Here is a 22,636-nt window from a genome sequence, read left to right as displayed (position 1 = left end):
CCATGAGGAGACCCACTCTATTTTTTTTTCTGAGATGAACTGGAATCTTCGTCTTGTGTGTGTATATAATCGTATAAATATTTTGCCAAAGTACTCTTTATTTCTATACTTTTGTTCAAACAGAACCCAAACTCACATCATTAGTTTTAAAAAAAATCTACATTTGAAACATTCATCAGTTACAACTCATTTTATATGGTAAAAACACAATTAATGTACTTTCTTTTTACTGTTATTTACCAAACATTTTCATTTTGTGAAAAGTGCGTCCCAACAGCTAGCAAGTTTTTCAAAAGTATACAGCCCAACATTTGTTTGTACCCAATAACACTGAATATACATGATAACTTCAATCAAATAATCCATCTTTAAGCATCACAGTCCACTTGAACAAACAACGATTACGCCAACAGCCACCTTTCTCTGCCGCCCACACAAGACAACTTCTAATGTGGAGGAGCACAGTGTCCTCCTTCGCTGTCTTTCCTGTGACTAATCTCCCATTTACATCGCTGGCATTTTCAAACCTCTCATTATACTAATTGTGCCTTGTTTGTCCAGATGCTGCTTTGCTTGTTGCGTCGAGTTATTCAGGGGAAAGTGAGTTATGGCCATTGAAGGTGGAATAGGTGTAATTACATGTTTTCGAAGTATATCTCTTTAAATAATAACAGGCGTAATCATTGCGTATTTGTTGCGCTGTGAATTGCTTCGCCACTGTGGCAAGTAATGACAAGTTTGATGTGAAAAGATGAAGCAAGTGTTGAGCGTGCCTTGAATTAGAATGCTTCGTCTCACAAGAAACCTCAGGGAGAATGATCTATAATTCGTTGCTCAATTAATAGTCAAAGAAACTCCCGGTGAATAAGAAATGAGCTTTGTGACAAGGAGACAGTGTTCTTGGATTATAAAAGCTCTGTGATTTTCAGGAATTAATAAATTTTTTACTAGCAATGAGTCATTGTAATGTAATTCTACTATAATTCTAAGTCTTTTGAGCTACATTAAACCAGGGGATTTATATATATATATATATATATATATATATATATATATATATATATATATATATATATATATATATACAGTACATGCATAATATTGTCTAAGCAATATATTAATATAATACTAAAATATAATAAAAGAAAACACTAATATATTGTTTTAAAATCGTTTTTTCGTTCTGCATTCTAAACAATGGTCGAAAATTGTTAAATTAATCACAAATTCTATTAATTTAATCAGTATTTTTTATTTATAGCATTTTACAGATTTTAAATGCACGGCTTTGATGCAATTCAGCCACAATCAATTTAATCTTAGTCATTTCATTTCCATTGTTATTTTTCGTATTTTACGTTTACACATACTAAAAATAGGTAAATAAATATAGTTTATTAATATAATGCTAAAATATTATATATTAGCATTTTATTTGCATTTTTATATCGCCACGATTGTAATAATTAAGTTAGGTCAAAAGTAATCCAAATGTAGTCCGATTATATTACCTATAATGTGTAATGTAATGGATTACTTTACTAACTACAATTTTTGTCATGTAATTTGGAATTAGTAACGGACTACAATTTTAAATTAAAAATTAAATTAAATTAAATTTATGCATTTAGCAGACGCTTTTATCCAAAGCAACTTACAGTGCATTCAGGCTATCAATTTTTACCTCTCATGTGTTCCCGGGGAATCGAACCCCCAACCTTGCAAGTAAACCCAGCTCTGTGTATATATATGTACAACTGATCTATACAAGCACTATCTCTCCAGCTTAGTCTTTTCAATTCCACAAAATATAAAATAGGAGAACTGGACAGATGTTGTTAACACCACAGGGGTTTGCTTGTACCTCTCTGGCCATCGACTATGTCCTGATGACAGGTTGTTAGTCTGTCCGTTTAAATTCGCTGTGAATTATGGTCATGTCCCGAGGGTGGGAATGCATTACATCTCCCGTGGTGAGCGGGAGACAGCCAGAAGGAAGGTTCAGGGGTTAACATGCTGAAATTTGTTCCCTGTTAAACCTCCTACACCCCTGTTGTCAGACGAATAGCGCGAGCTGTCTGACATCACATTATACCAGTCTAGGAAGGGTAAAAACACGCATCTACCTTTTTGCCAGGGCAATTTAACCTGTTCTCTTGGAGATTTACAACAGCATTACATCCTGTCACATCAAATACGTCCCACCAGGTCTTGAAGTATGGGAGAAAACATCCTGAAATTGTACCTTTTGTTAGTTTTGAAGATACAGTAGCAACTTTTCCATTTGATCTCCAGAATAAACACCGATAGTAAGTCGAAAGTCATACCATGAATTATGTTTTTGTAGTTTCTAGCTCGTTTTGCCCATTATCAAAGAATCTGTGATTTACAAAATATGAAGCTTTAACAAGTTACTATACTAGACTTGCAATTGATACCAGTAGGCTTTGATGTTAATATGTTGTTGAGCAAATCAGTCTAATAAGCACTAATATTCAAAGCATGCACACATATTGGGTAAACTGATTCAAATGGGGTCTGGTCTGGTGCTAGCATCATGCTAAGGTACCAGTGTGACTCTCTGTAGTCCTAACATGTCCATTATGAAAATGAACAATGGTTTTCATGGGTGTCATTTGTGGTTCCCATGGTTTAACTATATTAAACTTAAACTAAATCGACTCCAAAAGACACTCTCTGACAATAAACCAAAAAAAAAAAAAAAAAAAACATAGATAGCACACATGAATAGGACATGTGATGTTAGCATATTGCTAAACTAACAGTGTAGTATTCTAAGTATGTAGTGCACACATTTTGGATAACTATTGAGCCACAGCCTACATTCAACATAAACTTGAAATTGATTCTAGTATGGTTTTATTTTAGCATGTCACTGTGTTAACCATGTGATACTGTAAATATAATAATACACATAAATATTGGTAAATGATTCCAGTGGAGTTTAAAGTTGGCATGTTGCTAAGCTAACGATGCATTACTTAGCCTAATATGTAGAAGCACACAATAAATGCAGCTCTTTACTGATCCAGTATTGTTTTATGTCAGCATGTTGCTAAACTAATGACTCAGTGCTCTAATTTAAAACAAAAAATATTTGACACACAAATGTTGGGTAAATTGATTCCGATGGGGTTTGATGTTAGCTTGTTGCTAAGAAAACGGACAAACTAATTTCAAGTACATATTGAGACATTCTAAAAGGGTTCCTATCACTCAACTCTTAATTTTTTACTACTTGGTTTGGCGTTAGAATGTTGCTAACAACATAGAACACAGTAGCATATACAGGTGCTGGTCATATAATTAGAATATCCTCAAAAAGTCGATTATTTCACTAATTCCATTCAAAATTCTAATGTTCATTCATTACACACAGACATGATATATGTCAAATGTTTATTTCTTTTAATTTTGATGATTATAACTGACAACTAAGGAAAATCCCAAATTTTCACTTTGAGGCACCCAAAAGTTTCACTTTTTGAATGGAATTAGTGAAATAATCGACTTTTTGATGATATTCTAATTATATGACCAGCACCTGTATATGCTACTGTGTTCTATGTTGTAAGCAACATTCTAACGCCAAACCAAGTAAAATTGTAAATTCATAAATTATTGAAATATCAGGTAAAATGGTCTATATGCTGTATTTTTATTGTGATGTCCACCTTATTGGATGTACGTTTTCACTGAACTTGTTGCAATGCATCATGGGATACATTATAATAAACACAAGCAATGCTGCCTTGTAGTTTGGCAAAAACAAATATGAGGATGAAGCAGCCAGCTGTCAAATGTGTTTGTAGGCAGCACAATCTAAAATCTTCACTTTTTCACACTGCAATGCTAATTAGCTTGTTTGCGTTGAAAGCCATCCTATTTGTTTAGTCTAAAGCACGTCCGGTGCATATTTAAAAGGAACAGCTGTGCACACATGAAAGAACGTGATTGGCAGCTGTGAGGCTTAATGGTGTACTTTAAAGTACCGGTTTCGGGTTAATGTACCTGTAAATATTGCAGAGCGCTATTGCATTGCATTAAACAAGTGGATATTTTAAAAAAAAAAACACCGTGGTGGGTTGAGTGCTTTCAAAAGCAATTAACCCTTTTACCAAGTAGCCTTCCATCAAGATTTTGGCTTTCAGAAAGCGTCGAGAACATAATAATGCCAAGGTTAGGATCATTGCCTAATTGCGACTAAATATACTTGAAGTACACTTATTCAAGGAACATCCCTCTGAACTTAAAATGACCCAACTCCCTAAACCCACTGGTGCGGAATACTTCCACTCCCGTTATTATATTCATGCCTGGAAACCCTGAAAAATCCTGTTAACATATCGCCCCAGGGTATCAACGCACAAAATGACAATGTCCCAAGGTGCCACTCGCAGGGTAAACTGCATCGGTGTTTGCACAGATGTGCTTTGATCTAAAATGCTGGTTCTACTCACCTCCACATGGTTTCAAAGGACATTAATTTCAGTGGCCAAGACATAAGTGTGGTAAAACCTCACTGCTGTGAAGTCCCTGAACACACGCGCCCCCGCTGGTACGGTTTCAGCTCCCTGAGAGCGTCTCTGAACGAGAACCTGGATGATTATGGTGTTTAGCTGTGACAGTGATTTAAAAGTCTTTTCTGGTTTAAACAACTTAGTGCTGTTATTTCATAGTCATTTCATGTTTGTTGTGTTGTTTTTTCTTTTCTTTTTTTTTATTATATTGTTGAGTGTTGTCGGCTATAATGTGAACTTTATGCTTATGTCTGGTGTAGATATGGTGTTTTGTGGGTTGTTTATGGTTTGCAAGCAATCTTGCAAACCATACCACATTAATATCTTTTTGTATCTTTTTAGTTTATTTCAGTGAACTGTGTCAGACAACCGATTCACCAGTTAGCTTACATGATGACGGAATGACATCCACCCAAAAATGATGCGAAACTTGGATGTTTTACCTGTCTAAAATCTATAAAGTGAATGAACTAATCTTAATCAACTCACCTTTTGAAATAAACCATGAGAAACCATAAGAACTTTGATTTCACCCCTTCAGTCAAGTGCTTGTTTCACACATGCACATATAAGTCAGAACTGTTTCCTCAGTTCAGTGACTGTTAGAGGAACCGAATCACTGAATGAGTCGGCAAAAACCAGCATCATAGGATAATACACACCATATTGGCTCATTTCAAGTCACAGTGACTGTCAGACGTATGAAAGTGAGTGTTGATTGAGTTGCAGATCTGAGCTACACAAGCTGCAAACTATTTCAGACATTTCAGTCTGATTTGATGAAGTGGTTCATCCAGTTCACTAAAAAGAACCAGTTCAAAAGAATGTTTTTTATGAAGTGGACATCACTCCGAACCATTTGCCTGAGGCTCGAATTATAGGTAATAATATTGTAAATAATGTACAGTTTCCTGCACACACTGATCGTTTCACTTCATAAGACCTCAGTATGTCATCAAGAGCCATGGGTATTGATTTTGTGTTATTTGTGTAGCTTTTTTGATGTTAAATGTGAATTACTACAGACCTCGTTTTCATCTAAAAACTACTTTATTGCTATACTGAAGAAAGAAAAAGTCACCTCTTGGATGCCCTGAGAGTAAGAAATGTTTATTTAAATTTTTGGGTGAAGGACGATATGTTCTAATGTTCTAAAAAAAAAAAAGTTACCCTGAAGAAAAATAAAACCTAGACCTTGCATTTTTTTATTCCACATTTTTTATTACAAAAATGTTTCGAAATGTCCCCATCTCTATGTTTTGCGCCATATACTTTCTTCGCTAATTTGATCTGCCAAGGACATGACGTCATGCGATCGACTGTACCGTCTACTAAAGAAGCCTTTGTATGTAAATGTATTTGTGGATGTGCATTGAGTTTGCAAGATTAGCTACTATTGTGTGTGTGTGTGTGTGTGTGTGTGCTTATTGTCGCTGTTTCTTGGGAAGTTTAAGTGTGTGAAGTCTGTGTGTTTGCAATCAGTGCATTTAGCTCGTATCACCCAAGTTGCAGGTTCCTTTACTTGTAAAGCTTTTGGCTGTTTTGGGGCTGATAATGGGGAGTAATTACTGGAGGACATGTGGAGTTTAAACAAAGAGAGACACGAGCTCTCTCAGATTATAGCTACTGTATCTTCAGCTTAATTAGAGCCATTCATTTGAGCAGTTTGCCTTAAAAAAAAAAAAAGGTTCTAAATGGTGTTTGTGCTAAATAGCCTGCATTTACAATAGTCTTTGAATAGAACAGTTTCTAGTGTATCATGATCTACATATTGTTATAGTAATGTGGTATTGTGTTCTATAATGTGCATTTGTTAGTATTGCTTGTTGAGTGACTATTATTAGTATTACATTTTCTGCAACTCAAATTTATTTACTTATTTTTTTCTTCATTTAATCGCTTAAAACTGTAAATCTGCATTTATTTATTTCCTATTTTATCTCTGTCAATTGTAACATATATATTTATTTATTTATTTATTTAAAGCTTCAGTTTCATTCCAGGTCCTTGAGGTGAAGCTAGGATTAAACTTTATTTTATTTAGCTATTTTTATGCAGTGGCACTTCGGTGCATGACAAAAACAGATGGTTCTGTGCTCTGCGAGTTAGGTACCCGTCACAGCTAAATCGCTTCCTTTGATAGGTGACTCGTGAAGGTTTCCAAAACCCCCGAGCAAGCGGATTAGACGAATGCTGCTCATCACAGTGAATGCCGATATGCTGGAGTTTTCTGCCGGCTGGGAGGGAGTTTCGTTGGTTTGGTCTTGTGCTAGAGCTGGAGGCTAATCCCACCGTTGAGCCCTGTCAGTAATAGCTTTCAAAAATACAACAATAAACACTTTAGATTGCTCCCTGCAGACTGTCCTCGTATTCTCACGAAGGCTTGCTCATTTTTTAGCACTTGTCTGGTCTCATTCTGTCCTCCTTTGGCGAGTGGCAAAAGGTATTTTATTCTGTTTTTATTTGTTTTGGTCACCCGTCACATCAGGGAATTTACTATTGCAGGAGCTTGAATGTATTACTGCATTGTCCTAATGATGTTGTGTTTTGAAGCGTGCAGTTGAACGAACAAACTGTCAAAACATAACAGAGTTTAGTTTGAATTATGGTATTTAGTGGTTTTTGCTAAGGCTTATGGATTTGAACAAGCATCTTAAATTTTGACACAGAAACAATTGCTGGAAAATATACAATAGACTGAAATTAAAGGATGGAATACAACAATCTAGAGACTGAGATTTGAGTTTTGGCTTATTTGACATGGACCATTAATTAAGCAGTGTAGTGCTGTGCTAATCATGCTAAAATCTAATCGGAAACCAATAAAAGCAATATAATAATGTGTTAATCATTTCTAGAACTCCTTTAGAGACATAAAAGCAGTATAGTAATGTGCAAATCATACTACTGTAAAATCCCTCAGAAAACCATAAAACCATTATATGTGATAATCATGCTAAAAATCCATCAGAAACCCAGAAAAGCAATGTGCTAATCATGCTAAAAGCCATTGGTAACCCATAAAATCATTATAGTAGTGTGTAATCATGCTAAAAATGTCTCAGAACGAAGCCCATAAAAACAGTAATTTGCTAGTCAAGCTAACCCCTCATAAACGCACATAAGCGGTATAGTAATATGCTAATCATGTTAGAAACTCCTTAATAAACCTGTTGACACAATATTATAATGTGTTAATCATGCTAAAACTCCTCAGAAGCACATACGTATAAACAGTTGCGTGAAAATTATGCTAAAAATATTTTGTGATAATTATGCTAAAAATATTTAGAACAGTAAAGTGCTAATCATGCTAAAATGCCTCAGAAATCCATAAAATCAGTACTAGTGTGCCAATCATGCTAAAAACTCCCCAGAAACCCATAAAAGCAGTATAGTAATGTGCTGATCATGCTAAAATTTCATCAGAAAACCATAAAAGCAGTCTAGTAATGTGCTAATCATGCTAAAAGTTTAATCAGAAACCCATAAAAGTCGTATAGTATTTTGCTAATCATACAAAAATCTCCTTAGAAACCCATAAAAGCAGTAATGTGCTAATCATGCAAAAAAAAAAAAAAAAAAACAATAAAACATCAGAAATCCATAAAAGCCATATAGTATTGTGCTAATCATGCAAAAATCTTCTTATAAACCCATAAAAGTAGCATAGTATTGAGCTAATCATGCAAAAATGTTCAGCAGAAACCCATATAAGCCGTATAGTACTGTGCTAACTATGCTAAAATCTGTCCAGAAACCCATAAAAGCAGTGTAGTTATGTGCTAATCGTGCTGAAAACACATCAGAAACAAAAGCTTTTTGGTAATGTACAAATGATAAAACGCCTTGCAGAACCATAAACTCAGTAGTAAGGCCTATGCTAAAAATCATGATTATCAATATCTCAGAAAACCCATAATGTGCCAATTCTGCTAAAAAGTCCTCAGCAACATATAAAAGCAGTATAATATTGTGCTAATCATGAAAAAATAAAATAAATAAAATACAGAACACCTTAACAATATAACTACATGCTAAATCAGTATTCAGCACCTAAGAACATTATTTTCATAATAAATGGTTGTTTCAGCTGTAGTTTTGCAGAAATAGATTTTTTTTTTAAATGGAGTCACCTGTTGAAAAAAGCTGGTGCGTTGGTCTTAGCTGGTTTAAACTGAAACCTGGAAGTAGCTGGCTAGGCTGGTCAAGATGGTGGCGTCGCATCTGATTAGGACATGGTGTACAAAATTATGTTAATGCAAATTATATGTTAACTAATCATGCCAAAACCCTCAGAAAATAACAAAATGTAAATATGCTAAACATGCTGAAGCTCCTCAGAACGGCCTAACAAAGGCATAACAACATGCTAAAACTTATCACACAGACAACCATATAGCATTGTGCTAATCATGCCAGAGCACCCAACCCTGAGAGCACGTCTTTAATGTGCATGTTTACATCTGGAAGATGATTTTTTTATTTAAGTGATTGCTTATCTGCAATGCGTCTGTAAAGGTTTCCTGTCAGACATTAAATAGATGTTTAGAACATGTCTTCATGTATGTAAAACCACACTTTAGCTTTTGACGAAGACATTTTGCTCTACACGGATTCCTAAATTCTTTAGAAAAAGTAAACAGCCATGTTTTAACATGGTAACAAGCTGATATTGTTGACAGGAAGTTGCCGGCTTTCATATCAGCTTGCACTATATACAGTATTATGGGCAAGCTTGTATCTGCTATCAAGTAATAAGAAAATATCCTGGTAACTGCTGCTGGAAGACTCTTATCTCCTTACCGCCTTACACGGCATAACCTCAGTCTGGTGATGGTATCTTTAGAGCCTTCACTCTTCCTCGCTGCTAGATCCTTCATTCAGTGCAGGTTCCCTTCATCATAATGCACTTGTGAGTGTTTCTGTTTGAACAATATTCAATAAATTGTACAATCCACTCAGAATACCAGGTTAAAAAAGTATCTGATATAAACATGTGATTTATTTCCCAGATGTTTACCTTCACAAACATAACAGACTGTGTTTTTGTAACTTGTGCGTGTTTTTAACATAAACTTGTGCGTAAAAGAGAACTTATTACTCGCGTGCAACATGCAGCCACTTTCCATACGCATGCGACAGATGATTGCGCTCAGAAAACTATCAGAAGTTTAAACTAATATGGCTTTAAAATGCACAATTTCAAAACCAAACAGATGTTTAGTTACGAGCTGTAATGGCGTATAGCTCATTTGCATTTAAAGAGACAGGCACCGAAAACATCCTTTTCCTGCTTCCATCAAAATAGGCATTTTCACAATGATATAATAAACGTTTGTCAAGATTACTTCAGGCTTAGACCAAGATAGTATAGTTAAAAAATGTGTAATCGCCAACATCCCACATGTGCGGGGGACGGGCAGTCAAAAATAGTCTTTAAAAACCTTTTTATAAATTAAGATGTTCATTCTTTGTAATGTGTGAAATGCATTGATATTAGAAGTTAATTAATTGTACTATGATTTTTAGCATCGCTGTTCCCTGCACACTGTAAAGAACTCTATATTACTAAACTGTTATGCCTCCCACTAATACAAGAAAAGTTATGTTATACCGGTTTGGATTGACATATAGATTTAAAGGAAACACAAGCGAAAGTTTATGAGCTTATTAGTATTATAACAATGGCAGCAACAGGTGTTACCTTCTTTTGGCTGAATACATTAATAGTGTTTGTCCTGCTGGCGTGAAAAGATGAAGTGAATTGTGCCAAGCGTAAGAAAGCTCCAGAGACGCTTAGTGCTGATGAGCCCAGTGCACAAGGGGAAAATCCTAATTTATGTAGAAACTTTGAAGAAATTAGACTATGCTGCTCATGAATATTTTATCCGCTCCAAATGAAGCATGTGCAATCAGGCATCCGGCTTGACAGAAAACAATCCGAAAGACGTTTGTCACACAAACGTTTTCTATAAAGAAGGATGGTGTTTCTGTGATTATTACCGTCAATAGATGACAGATCCGCATTAGCATGTCTCTCTGGATGCTAATACTCACTGCACTCGAAGAGACAGTTCATCTGTCCATGAATACAGAGGTGTAATACAGTCTATTTAATAAGAATGAATGTGTTTTTGCTATATTTTTGTTATTTAATACTACATAAGGAAATAAAGAAAGAAAGATATAATATAATACAATATAAGCACAACGTGATAATATATTTCATGATTTTTATGATTAATATTATCTATCTATCTATTTATCTATCTATCTATCGTCCTGTAATGCTATATACTGTATATTTTTATTATTAAATTGTATGTAAGTTTAATCGTTTATTTAAAGTTTAGATGTTATTTTATGGCATTTTAATAATAATAAAAATAATAATAATAATAATGAAATATATCAGCACATTCTTATTAATTTATATTGTATTACATTAGTATTTCACATTAACAGTATTTTTTTGTTTATTTTATGATGATTATTATTATTATTATTATTTATTATAATTTGTTGTGTGTTATGGTACAATTTGTATTTAAAATTGCAAATATTAAAGCCAGTTCAAAAGTACTAACATGATATACACTTTTTACATTTTTAAATGATATTTTAAGGTCAATGCAATTATATATTTGTTTATTACTCTGTTTACTGATGTGTATTTCTATAAATGTAGTAAAATTTAGTGTGTAGATGTGTATAATATAAATTTTCACAATGCAGAAATAATGATTCCAAAAATAAGTATCCTTCAAGAAAAAGAAAAAAAAATGTTTGTGTGTTTTTTTTTTATTTATTCTTGTGTGTGTGTGTCCAGGCACACTCTTGACAGGTTTTGTGGGATTCCCTCACCAGTAGTTTTAGTTTTATATGAAAGTATAACTGAGGTCATTGTTCACAGTTGTGTTTAGGGTGGACTGCTTTCTCTAAGGTCTTTTCGTTGTTTCTCATGTCCTGCAGATGATGGGCCGTACTCTAAGGGGAACAAGGACTCGACGGGGCCAGACAACTCGCTCACATCCAGAAGACAAAGCATCCCAGGTACACTGACTCTCTTTCTATGTCGTCTGTTTGTGCCCACACAGATCCTCCCAGCTCCGCTCCTTCGGCTTCTTTTGATCTGGTGGATCGTGTCTGTCTTTCCCCATCGGGGATGTTTGAGCTCTTCTTGCCACATTGGTTGGGATGGCTGTTTGAGATGGAGAACGCTGGGGGTTTGGGGGGTGTTGTTACAGCTTTATCCAGATGTTTCCTGCGGTTCTCGAGAAGTGTCTGTCTGAGTCATTCTGCTTGCTGGAAGCGCTTGCTGATCCAAGACCTCTTTCTTCTTTAAAACTAATTGGATTAGCCGAGTCAACTCAAAGTGTGACTTTGGAAAAGTTTCAGAATGACATCTTAAAGCAGTACAGATATTTTCAAAGGTTATTTTACGTTTGACTTGTGTTTCAGTTTCATTTTTTCTTCTCCTTTTTTTTTTTAAGAAACCTGCTGCAGGTTATTTGATACATGAATCTTCTTAATACAAAACTAATGCTATGTGTATATTTTTAACTCCATATCATGTGTTTTGATGTGTGTATGTTTAGATTTATATGTAATACATTGCATATAACTTATTCAAAAGTTTGGAGAAAACAATCTCTTATGCTCATCAAAGCTGCATTAAATTCCTCAAAACTATAGTAAAAAAAAAAAAAAAAAAACTAATATTGTGAAATATTAAAATAAAAATGAATAGAAACTTTAAAATAATAGCATTTATTAGAAATATTAATATTTTGAAACATTATTCAAGTAATTAATATGATTGTTTGATCAATTTAATGTATCCTTGCTGAATAAAGGTATACATTTTCTTTAAAAAAAACAACAACTTTGCTTTAAATTATGTAAATATACATATATAGCAAATTTTTACATTTAAATTAGCCAGAACATTTATATAAAAAATATGATATTTTCTGTTTTAATATAATATAATATAATATAATATAATATAATATAATATAATATAATATAATATAATATAATATAATTCTTTCATAGAAGATGTTAGTAAAATTTTATTGGCAGATTAAGGCATTTTCAGAATTGATTTTATGGGACATATTATAGTAGTTTGAAAAGACACAGCTGATTGTGTCGTCGATTGCGTTCGGTCCATTACATTTTTACTTGTGGAAAACATTTGAGTTCCAAGCTGTTCACATCTAAACCCACACAGACTTTGGCATGATTAGATTAGACTCTGTGAGAGATTTCGTGACCCAGCTGGATTCCAGAAGAAAGTGTAGCATCACAATTTCTGCTGCACTACTGGTGTGTGATAGATGTTTTCTTTCATGTGCCTCTTGGTTTGGATTTTATGTTTAAGAATTCATAAAATCACAGCACGAATGGAAGATTAGATGTGGTGTAGCATTTAAAAACAATCTTCAGCTTTCGTAATCTAGAGGATTTTGTGAAATGTCTCATCTTTAATTAGATGGGACTAAGTGCAGCTCATTTGCATATCCAATATAATATCTGAGACCATCTGAGTGATGGAGGGTGAGGGTCATAAAAATGTGCTGCTGACATCTGTCTCTTGTGTGTGTGTGTGTGTGTGTGTGTTTGTCTGTTGTGTTATGGCCTGAAGAACTGCGTGGGGTTACACTGGTTGAGCTGATTAAGAAGGAAGGAAGCACTTTAGGTCTCACCATCTCGGGCGGAACAGACAAGGACGGCAAACCACGCGTCTCCAACCTGCGGCCGGGTGGACTGGCGGCTAGGTGAGGACTGGAGCGGAAGTCATCAGTGCAATCTCACAAATTCATAACTCATTAGCAGTATCAGCCAATCAGAGAATGACAAAGCGGTCACCTGACATCTCAGAAAAACACCAAGCCAAACAGAATAGATTAGGTTGCACTTTGTACCTACAATTTAAAGGTGCTAATCATTGCTAATGTTGCTACATGTAGCAGTGTTGCATTTTTAGCGTGAATTACATCAGATACTTCTGCAACAAATTCAGTTGCAATATGTAATTCTGGAATGCGATGTTCGTATGTACAGTTGAGAGCCTTAAAAATCTGATAAATTGTCGTTACATTTATTTTTCCTCATACTTTTGATTAAACTCATTTCTGTGATGTTAGAGTTTCCCTATCTTCAGTTGTTTCTTCTTTCCTTGTGGTATGAGGATGTTATAGAGCGCATCTGGGCTGATTACATATTTTTGTCAGGCATCATTGCGCTAGCTCATGTACGCCCAGAGGACAAAAGGGAATGAATAGCATTCATTTGTCTAATTAGCATCTAAATGAGCATATTTATACTCCCTGTGGGGTGTTCAACAACAGATAAGGAGTTCTCACTTTGCATTTACTTTCCATTCAGAATATTATTTCTTTTCTATGTTTTTGACCATTGATGGACATCTTCTCTGGACCTTCATACAGTATGTTATCTTGTTCATTTCTCTACATTAAACATGGGAAAAGCCATTTTTTACATTGTTCAACAGACAATAGTGTGCCAGACATTAGCTAAACTGTTTAATTACTGTAATTTCAGTAATTACATGATTGAGTTACATTTCAATGTGTCTCAGGAGCGATCAGCTCAATGTGGGCGACTACATCAAGTCAGTCAATGGGATCAACCTGACCAAGCTGCGCCACGACGAGATCATCAGTCTGCTAAAAAACGTAGGCGAGCGTGTCGTGCTAGAAGTGGAGTATGAACTGCCTTCACCTGGTAGGAAGTTGAGTATTCTGACTTTTGCCTGTCTTGTGGCATGTTCTTCTCAATGTAACCCCGGTCTGAGCCAATCTCAGACCTCATGAGTGAATATCATAGTGAAAATGTCTTTGCGTCAGTAAATCAACTTCAGTTTGTGTACAGTATATAAAATTATACACCGTAATGGAGAATGCATGAATATATGTTGAAAGCTGCTGTGTATCATTTTTGGATGTTAAAATACTTTCTCCGATTTCAACAGAGACATCTATAGATATGCCAGTCGGTTATTTTGACTATGAAGATAACGATAATGATATAGTTCTGAAAATCGTTCTCAATATTAAAGAATAGGGAGTCCACACTACAACTATAACGATAAAGGCCAAGAGAAACGATATCATTGGAATCATTTTCAGAACGATTTTTTTCCAGCTGATGAACGATATAAACATTGACATCCAATCAGAATCCATCCTGCTGTAACGAGCTCGAGGATTTAAAGCGACAGACACACGTGCGCTCAGAATAAACAGATGATATCGTTCGCTGGTGTGGACGCTAATATCGTTATCTTTATAGTTATCGTTCTTGGTGTGAACAGGGCTTTACTCTTGGTCTGAGTGGCGGACATAGAAACATTAGCTTGACCAATTTAACAACATGTGATCCTCTTGCAAAAGTTTTAATGTATACAATACCATGATATCAGCGAAGGACTGATATTTTGCCCAGCAATGTGTTTCACGTTCTCATAAGCAATTTGCTGCTTAACTACTATGGTGTGTGTTTCCTAAAAGTATTGTTAGCTAACTGGTCACAATTCTAATCAAACTCTATTGGTAATGATGGAACTAGCCAGGCATATTTGTTTTCCAAAACCATAGTCTTTGTGGCTTCTAACATCAGTTTGAGAATTGTAGTCCAATCCAAACAACTTTGCGAATGTTGAATTCAGGAAACAGTGAATTGTTGAACTATGTAGGTGACAACTATGTTTGCGGCCGTAGTTGGCTAATAATAACAAGAAACTATGCTTCTAAACAAAGGTCAAGAGCTAGCCATACAAGTTTTCAAAGTTCATGTCTATGTTGCATCTATGATATTGAAAAATAGCAGTTTGTAAAACTATTTTGGTAATGACTGAATTATGCGACCATAGTTAGCTAATACTAACGAGAAATGCTTATAACCACAGGTCAAGACGTACAGTAGTTCCAACCTCTAAGCTTTGCAATGCTGTTTGTGAATATTCTTTGGAGCTATGATTTCAGGAAACAGCGAATTATAAAGCGATGTTGGTTGTTAATGACCAAATGTGCAGTCGCTGTTAGCCAATACCAACAAGGCCCTGTGCTTCCAATAACTGGACCAGAGCTGTTGTGACCATAGTTAGCTAATACTAACAAGAAAATAACCAGAGGTCAAGAGCTGTAGCTCCAACCAGACAGCTTTGGGATGCTGTTTGCAAATGTTTGTTGGAACCGTGATTTTGGGAAATAGCAAATCAAGGAACAATATGGATAACAACCAAACTTTTGAACATAGCTGGCAACAGTGCTTTTGGGAAACTCACCCCTGGCTGAATTATTGGCAGATGTTTGGTCAGTTGGAGATTGTTGTCAGTTTATTGTCGGGTAATCATCAAAGCTTGTATGAAATCATCCAAAATTGTAAACCTTGTAAACAAATAATAACCATATTTTGTTTAGTTTTTCAATAGATTTTACAAAATGTGTTGAACCTTTTCCAAACATTTCTAGATATCACATTGTCACTGACCAACAACAACAAAAAATTGACCTCTATAAAATTGACATCCACACTCTCTGATTATAATGGATTGCGGTGATTGTCTCTCATTGGCTCAGTTTGGCATGCGTTGTGATATATTGCAATCGTTAGCCAGTCTATCTTGTGCATGGCAGATAAATTGTCTGGTTTATAAGCTCAGTGTTTCTGGCTGACCTTCTGCTGAATGTCAGTTTGCATCTGGGTTTATTTATCTGATTGTCCACCAGAACTGGCCGTTCGCCCAGTAAAAGGTGCTGATTTAGAGATGCTATTGCCTCTCTCCTGTCTCTGTTGTCCCTCTTAGCGCCAGACAGTACCTCAGGTGTTATTTCCAAGACAATCGAGATCTGTTTGCAGAAAGAGGGCAACAGTTTCGGCTTTGTTATGCGAGGTGAGTTTGGGTTTGTTGGCACTCATTTGATTTTATTCCTTTATTCAATATTCCTAAAATCAAATGGTTGCAGATTAAATTACTGATTAAATTACTGACTACAGCATTTTATATATGTGTTATAATAAAGGTGGATCCCATGAGGACTGGCACAAATCCCGTCCTTTGGTGGTCACACAAGTCCGACCTGGTGGTCCTGCTGACAGGTAATGCATAACTCAAAATGATACACTCTAAGTTTCTGCAAACAAACTGAGTAGTATTCGGTATTCGGCAGGTCATGTGATTTAAGGAACACAGTTCTTGTTGCAGTCATCTTCCATGTTTGGAGCATCAAGAACACACTATTTGCATTTTATCCAAATCCAGAAAGTAGGTCAGAGATTTCCCTCTCAGCTTAGATTGCTAGCTATTATACTTAGTTTTAGGATTCTCCATGCCTCTCTTACCAACCACTGTTCCCTACTTATAATAGCATCACACAACCTGCCAAAAGAGAAAAAAATAAATAAACGTGTGTCTGCAGAGAGAACATTTTTTTAATAAAACCCCTTTGATGTTAGAGACAAAGGCTGCCTTGATTGATTGGTGGAAATTGTATACATTGTCTTTCCTGAAGGCCCCCAAACATTGCATGAAGAAAATATAGCACTCTCAAACAGGTCCTCTTACATGTAACATTAATCATTAGTGTGGAATATCAAGAGTATTTTAAAGAAGCTGACTACCTAGTCAGAATATATTAAGGCATCGACCATGTTTGCCTTAAAAAAATACCAAAAATTCATCCATTATGAAGGATGAAGTGAAGTTTTTTTGTTTAATATAGTGAACTAAATGCACAAAAAAACATTTTAAAGCTTGAAGACATTAATTCAAAATATTTTCAAATTGACTCTATACAAAGTTACATTTAAAAAAAAAAAAAAAAAAAAACCTGCTTTGTTAACATGAACTATCAAAATGCTTCTAAAATGTTTAATATTTATCATGATTTCAACATTTGCAAAACATTTAAGTTAAACAGTTTTACTTTTAACATACTTTAGTGCAATATGAACTAGCTTTAACTTTAGTGTAAAAGGGTACTGCTCATTGTTCGTTCATGTTTGTTAAAGGATTATCTAATGCTAACAAACGAGATCTTATTGTGAAATGTTACTGTAATAGCAGTGTAAATTCCATTGAAAATATTACACTTGGTATGTGAACACCAAAAAAAAAACAAACAAAAGAAAATCCTGAGGCCATGATTCGACACACACAAACACACAGATACAGAATTATACATACTCAAATTAATTGGTATGGCTATAACCATATAGCCAAAATAAGTCAGAAGACTCAAATAAGAGGTTAAAATCAGATCAGACCCAGAAGTGTTAAGCTCTGATAAAGCATTTATGTTTATTTTTGTTAGATTTTTTATCAAATGTTAATGTTTCGTGTAACAAAGTGCTTTCTGTGTTCAGGTTTGAATGTACTAATAATGCAAAAAAAAAAAAAAACTACACTTCAAATCAACATTTAAATCATCAAAAAGTAGTCTTTGACAATGCCTTAATATACATTTCAATCCACAACCTAATAATAACCACAACCAGGAATCTCGTGGTTACACCATGAAACTACAGGTTTTACTTTTTTTGCTCTCAACAGGAGGTGCTATTCTATTCTGCTATTCTATAAATTGGATTTTAAAGGCCTAGTCTCTATTTTAATCTGAAATTGTACTATTTTCAGTGGGAAAAAGTTATCATAATTATTGCATAAATATTAATTGGTACCATTAAATTCTCTCAAAATACAAAAGAAAAAAAATATTATTGAACAAAAATATATTAGATTGATTTTACTGAAGAAAATAAAAGTTACATTTCAGGTGTCTGGTCACTTTTGACCAAGAAGACCATGAGTGTGACTCTCAAATGATGAGCACACGATTAAATTTTTTTTTTTAAATGTAAAGACATTTTAATATTTTAAAATGTAATTTATTCCTGTGATGGAAAAGCTGAATTTGAATTATTAAAGAAACATTTATTATTATCACAGTAGAAAACTGCCGTTCTATTTAATCATTTTGTGGGAATTAAAAAAAAAACTTTTTAGGAGTCAATGGCCAATTTAATTAAACATTTCTGAATAAAAGTATTAATTTAATAAATCTTACTGACTCCATACTATTGTGTGTTCTTGTGCAGGGAAGGGACCCTAAAAGCAGGTGATCGGATCTTAAGTGTGGATGGTGTGGTTTTACACAGTGCCACTCTGAGCGATGCTCTTACAGTACTGACCCAGTCTGGCCAGGAGGCCCTGTTCCAGATCGAATACGATGTCTCCATCATGGGTGAGTTACTTCAGATGCACCGGTTTCATATGTTGACGGAAAGAAAAACCCACATCTCCATTGGATTAAAATACAATTTGTTTTGTATGTTGCACTTTAAAAATAAATGATGAAGTAATCCTCATAATGCCTCTTAAATCTGTATTCCCCTTTTAACTTTCTAGGTCTTTTGGTATCTGAAGAATCTTTATTTTATAAAACAGTCCTTAATGTTAATCCTTAAAGACTTAAAATTAATGAGTGAAAGTGAAAAAAAAATCTGTTTTTACTGTTACATCTTATAAAAAATATTAACGGTATTACCGTCCTATTACTTCATTAATACTTTTTTATTAAATACAAAATGAGAAATTATTTAACTACACATGATACCACACACACACAAAAGCAAAATATGCTAAATACTTGTGTTTTCAGTGTTGATGAGAAATTCTATTTTAATATATCATTGTATGTATTTTATAAATATGCTCTGAGAATTACCCAAATTCATTATATTGGAAATAATCAAATTAAATTCCTTTGAATTTTTAACTCATAATTGAATGAAAACAGTCCATAAATCATAAACCAAAGATTAAGTATTTTTTAAAGCCCATACATTTTACTCTGAAAAGTTTTCAGACAAAATACATTTAACTAAATAAAAAAGGTGATGTTGTTTTCATGTTGTAATAGTTCATAAATAAGCCTTTATATTCATGTTTATCAGCAAGGTTAAATATATTTTATAACGATTTTTGACATTAAGTAACTCCATAGCTAATTTTACAAAAAGTATTTTTGACACTAATGGTATTCCATACATACATGCGTATTTTCCAAGGAAAATATTTTAAAAAGTCTGAAAATAAATAATAAAATAAAATAATTAACTCTATTTTATGGGTCTTATACAAAGCATTTACAAAGTTTTGGTTTCGTTATTGAAAAATATTTTTCTGTAAATATGTTTATGTATCTTTTCAGTGTCAAAATGGAGCTGAATGTATAATAAGGGGTAAATCAAATGACTTAAGCATTTATAGAGTGCTTTTCCATTTGTAGAAATTCTCCAGAAACACAGTGCTTCTCTCCAGAGATATCTGCTCTGTTTAACCATCTTCACTCTTTCATCTGGATGAACAGCAGGTTGTTGACCTTCAAGAGCGGAGAAACAACTCTCACGCATTTACCAATGCTGTTAAGCTAATTCATACTAGCCACGATAAGCACAACACCCACTGTTGTTCTCTTTCTAGAGTTAACAAGCTCATATCTTAAAAAAATAGATGTTTGAAATCAACTTTTGATGCTCAAAACTGCCAAAAAGATGCTTTATTGAATGAAAGCTGCAGAAAGGATCCATTTAGAAACACAGTGTAACAATGCTATGCTTGTCTGTCCTTATCACCTGCCCTCAGATTCGGTGACAAACGCTTCAGGTCCTTTGCTGGTGGAGATTGCCAAGGCTCCTGGAGCCAGTCTGGGAATCACTCTGACCACGGCCATGCACAGAAACAAACAGGCCATCGTCATCGACAAGATCAAGCCCGCCAGTGTAGTGGACAGGTACACACTCAATGAGCCTCTGTCCTCAAAGCAACCATGAAAAACAACAAAAATCATCGAGCAGTTTCATAGGATTCCAACGTTTTGTCACTGATGCCGTTTTGTAAAAGGACTTCATCATCTACAGTAATGGAAATGCATGTTAACATTTTTATAGTGTACACAAATATTTTACTTAATTTAGTTTCTTAATTTTTTTGTAAATCAAAACTTATATAAATGGTAAACCATTTTCACAAAAAAAAAAAAAAAAACGTGTGTGTGTTTGTGTTTGTGATTTAAACTATTCTTACATTAATAAATGTATTTCTTTTCACACAAATTGTTTGTAAAACTTTAACCAAAACTTATATAAATTGTTTGCAGAGCTACTATTGTAAATTATTTTAAATCAAATGTTAATTGTTTGTAAAAGCATTCTTGCACAAATTATTCTTAGTTACTTTTTTTTTTTTATTGTGCACAAAACCATTTTTTTAAGAATTAGGTTTTCTTATTACACAAACTGTTTGAAAAAACATTTATACCCACACAACTTTATTTTACTTTTCACATATTGTAAATTTTTTTTGTAAAATCCTTATTTGGGAAATTATGCTTTTTTTTTGTTTTATGTTTTTTTAAACCATATGAAGTATGTTCATTGTTTTACAAATTCCGTCTTTCGATTCTTGCGTAACAGTTTTACGAGAGATTCTTCTTTGTAAACTTCATAGTCATTAACTGCACACAGTCACATTTACACTGACCAACTGTTGAATACAGTTGAACTTAATCCTTCAGAAATATTCTGAGATATGTCATTTTTAATAAATGTAATTTTAATTTGTTATATCTAAGATGCATTATTATTATTATTATTATTTGAATATTATGTGAATATGAATCTTATTTATTCTTGTTTATATTACATGTTAAATACCTCATGAAACATCATTCACCATATAACATCATTTTCCCATATATTTCTAAGAGAAGCATTCAGATTCATTTTTATGATAATTTGGGAGAGCGTCCCACATTTCTGACAGTTCTAGCAGTCCTCTGTTTGCGTCTCAGGTCTGGAGCGTTACACGTGGGTGATCACATCCTGTCTATAGACGGCACCAGCACAGAGCACTGCTCCGTCCTGGAGGCCACGCAGCTGCTGGCCAGCACTACTGATCAGACCAAACTAGAGATCCTCCCCGCACACCAAACACGCCTGCCCGGGAAACCCCAGGACACTGGTGAGAGACGGGAACATGTGGAGACTGCTGCGCTTTTCCAGACATGGATTAGGCTTAATCTGGGACGTCAGATGGTTGAATCTGATCTTGGAACAGACCTAAGCTGTGTCTGGAAAGCTATCTGTGAATTATTATTTATTTATTTTTTTATATAAGGTTGATACAGAGTCATAAAATTGTTTTGGTCTCATAGTGTACTAAAGCATAATTTGGCATAATATTTGAGTAAAAAATATATATTATACATATTAAATGCTATTTAATTAAATGTTATAAAAATATATATAGTTTATATATAAAAGAAAAACAGTGTGTTAACCATTGTTAGTTTCATTGTATTGTTGTATGTCGTTATAATTTTGGTCAACTTAATTTTTTTCACCAATAAGAAACGAGACGATAACGAACTAAAACTCGTTCTGAATGACAAAAACTATGATGAAAATCTGTTGAAGTTTTTGAATAAAATGAGATGAAAATGTCAGGGAGGGACGATTTGGGAAGAGATGAGTTCACAATGAATATCTGCTGTGTAGTTAGGATTAGATCTGTACATATGAACTGGCGAGACATAAGCTAACATACACTTGCTGCACGGCGCATAAAACTCTCAAAAATGTCAATATGTTGAAGGAAGAGAAGAGCAGACATATGGATAAATTTGACAATGCAAGAGAACTCGTTCGTGTCATATGAACAGAAAAATACACACAGAATGATGTTGAATTGTCTGTTTTTACAAGTATTCGCGTAAACACAATAGATTACGTCTCAAGTGAATTGAAACACTGCTCACCTAGGGGTGTAGAAATTGATTGTTTCTTCGATGCATCGCGATGCAGACGAGGACGATTCAGTATCGGTTCAGTAATAGACTGTAACCAATTATAAGGTACTGATGCTTTTCTAACATCATTTGTCGCATATGTGCTTTGTCGGCTTGAAGCACCGCTAGGCAGAATGATCAATGTTATGACATCAGGTACAGCGAGAACGATAAGAGAGCAGACGGATCCTTAGTGCGAGTAATTATAAATGC

At 34.3% G+C, this 22,636-nt stretch overlaps 1 protein-coding gene across 5 annotated transcripts in view; it reads left to right on the top strand.

Moving 5' to 3' along the window:
* The window catches only part of LOC113070586 (glutamate receptor-interacting protein 2-like), a 163,410-nt gene that overhangs the window by 110,280 nt on the left and 30,494 nt on the right, over positions 1 to 22,636 (top strand). For all 5 annotated transcript variants that reach the window (XM_026243982.1, XM_026243985.1, XM_026243984.1 and 2 more), the window contains exons 2-9: positions 11,517 to 11,597; positions 13,195 to 13,327; positions 14,152 to 14,297; positions 16,381 to 16,467; positions 16,598 to 16,673; positions 18,672 to 18,817; positions 20,221 to 20,368; positions 21,428 to 21,597. In XM_026243982.1, the coding sequence (XP_026099767.1) occupies positions 11,517 to 11,597; positions 13,195 to 13,327; positions 14,152 to 14,297; positions 16,381 to 16,467; positions 16,598 to 16,673; positions 18,672 to 18,817; positions 20,221 to 20,368; positions 21,428 to 21,597 (987 nt within the window). The remainder of the gene's footprint in view (positions 1 to 11,516; positions 11,598 to 13,194; positions 13,328 to 14,151; positions 14,298 to 16,380; positions 16,468 to 16,597; positions 16,674 to 18,671; positions 18,818 to 20,220; positions 20,369 to 21,427; positions 21,598 to 22,636) is intronic.

This window comes from Carassius auratus, unplaced genomic scaffold, assembly GCF_003368295.1.
Source record: "Carassius auratus strain Wakin unplaced genomic scaffold, ASM336829v1 scaf_tig00004584, whole genome shotgun sequence".
Classification (NCBI taxonomy): domain Eukaryota; kingdom Metazoa; phylum Chordata; class Actinopteri; order Cypriniformes; family Cyprinidae; genus Carassius; species Carassius auratus.
Note: the sequence above shows the minus strand (reverse complement) of the source record. Positions and strands in the feature narration are given on the sequence as shown.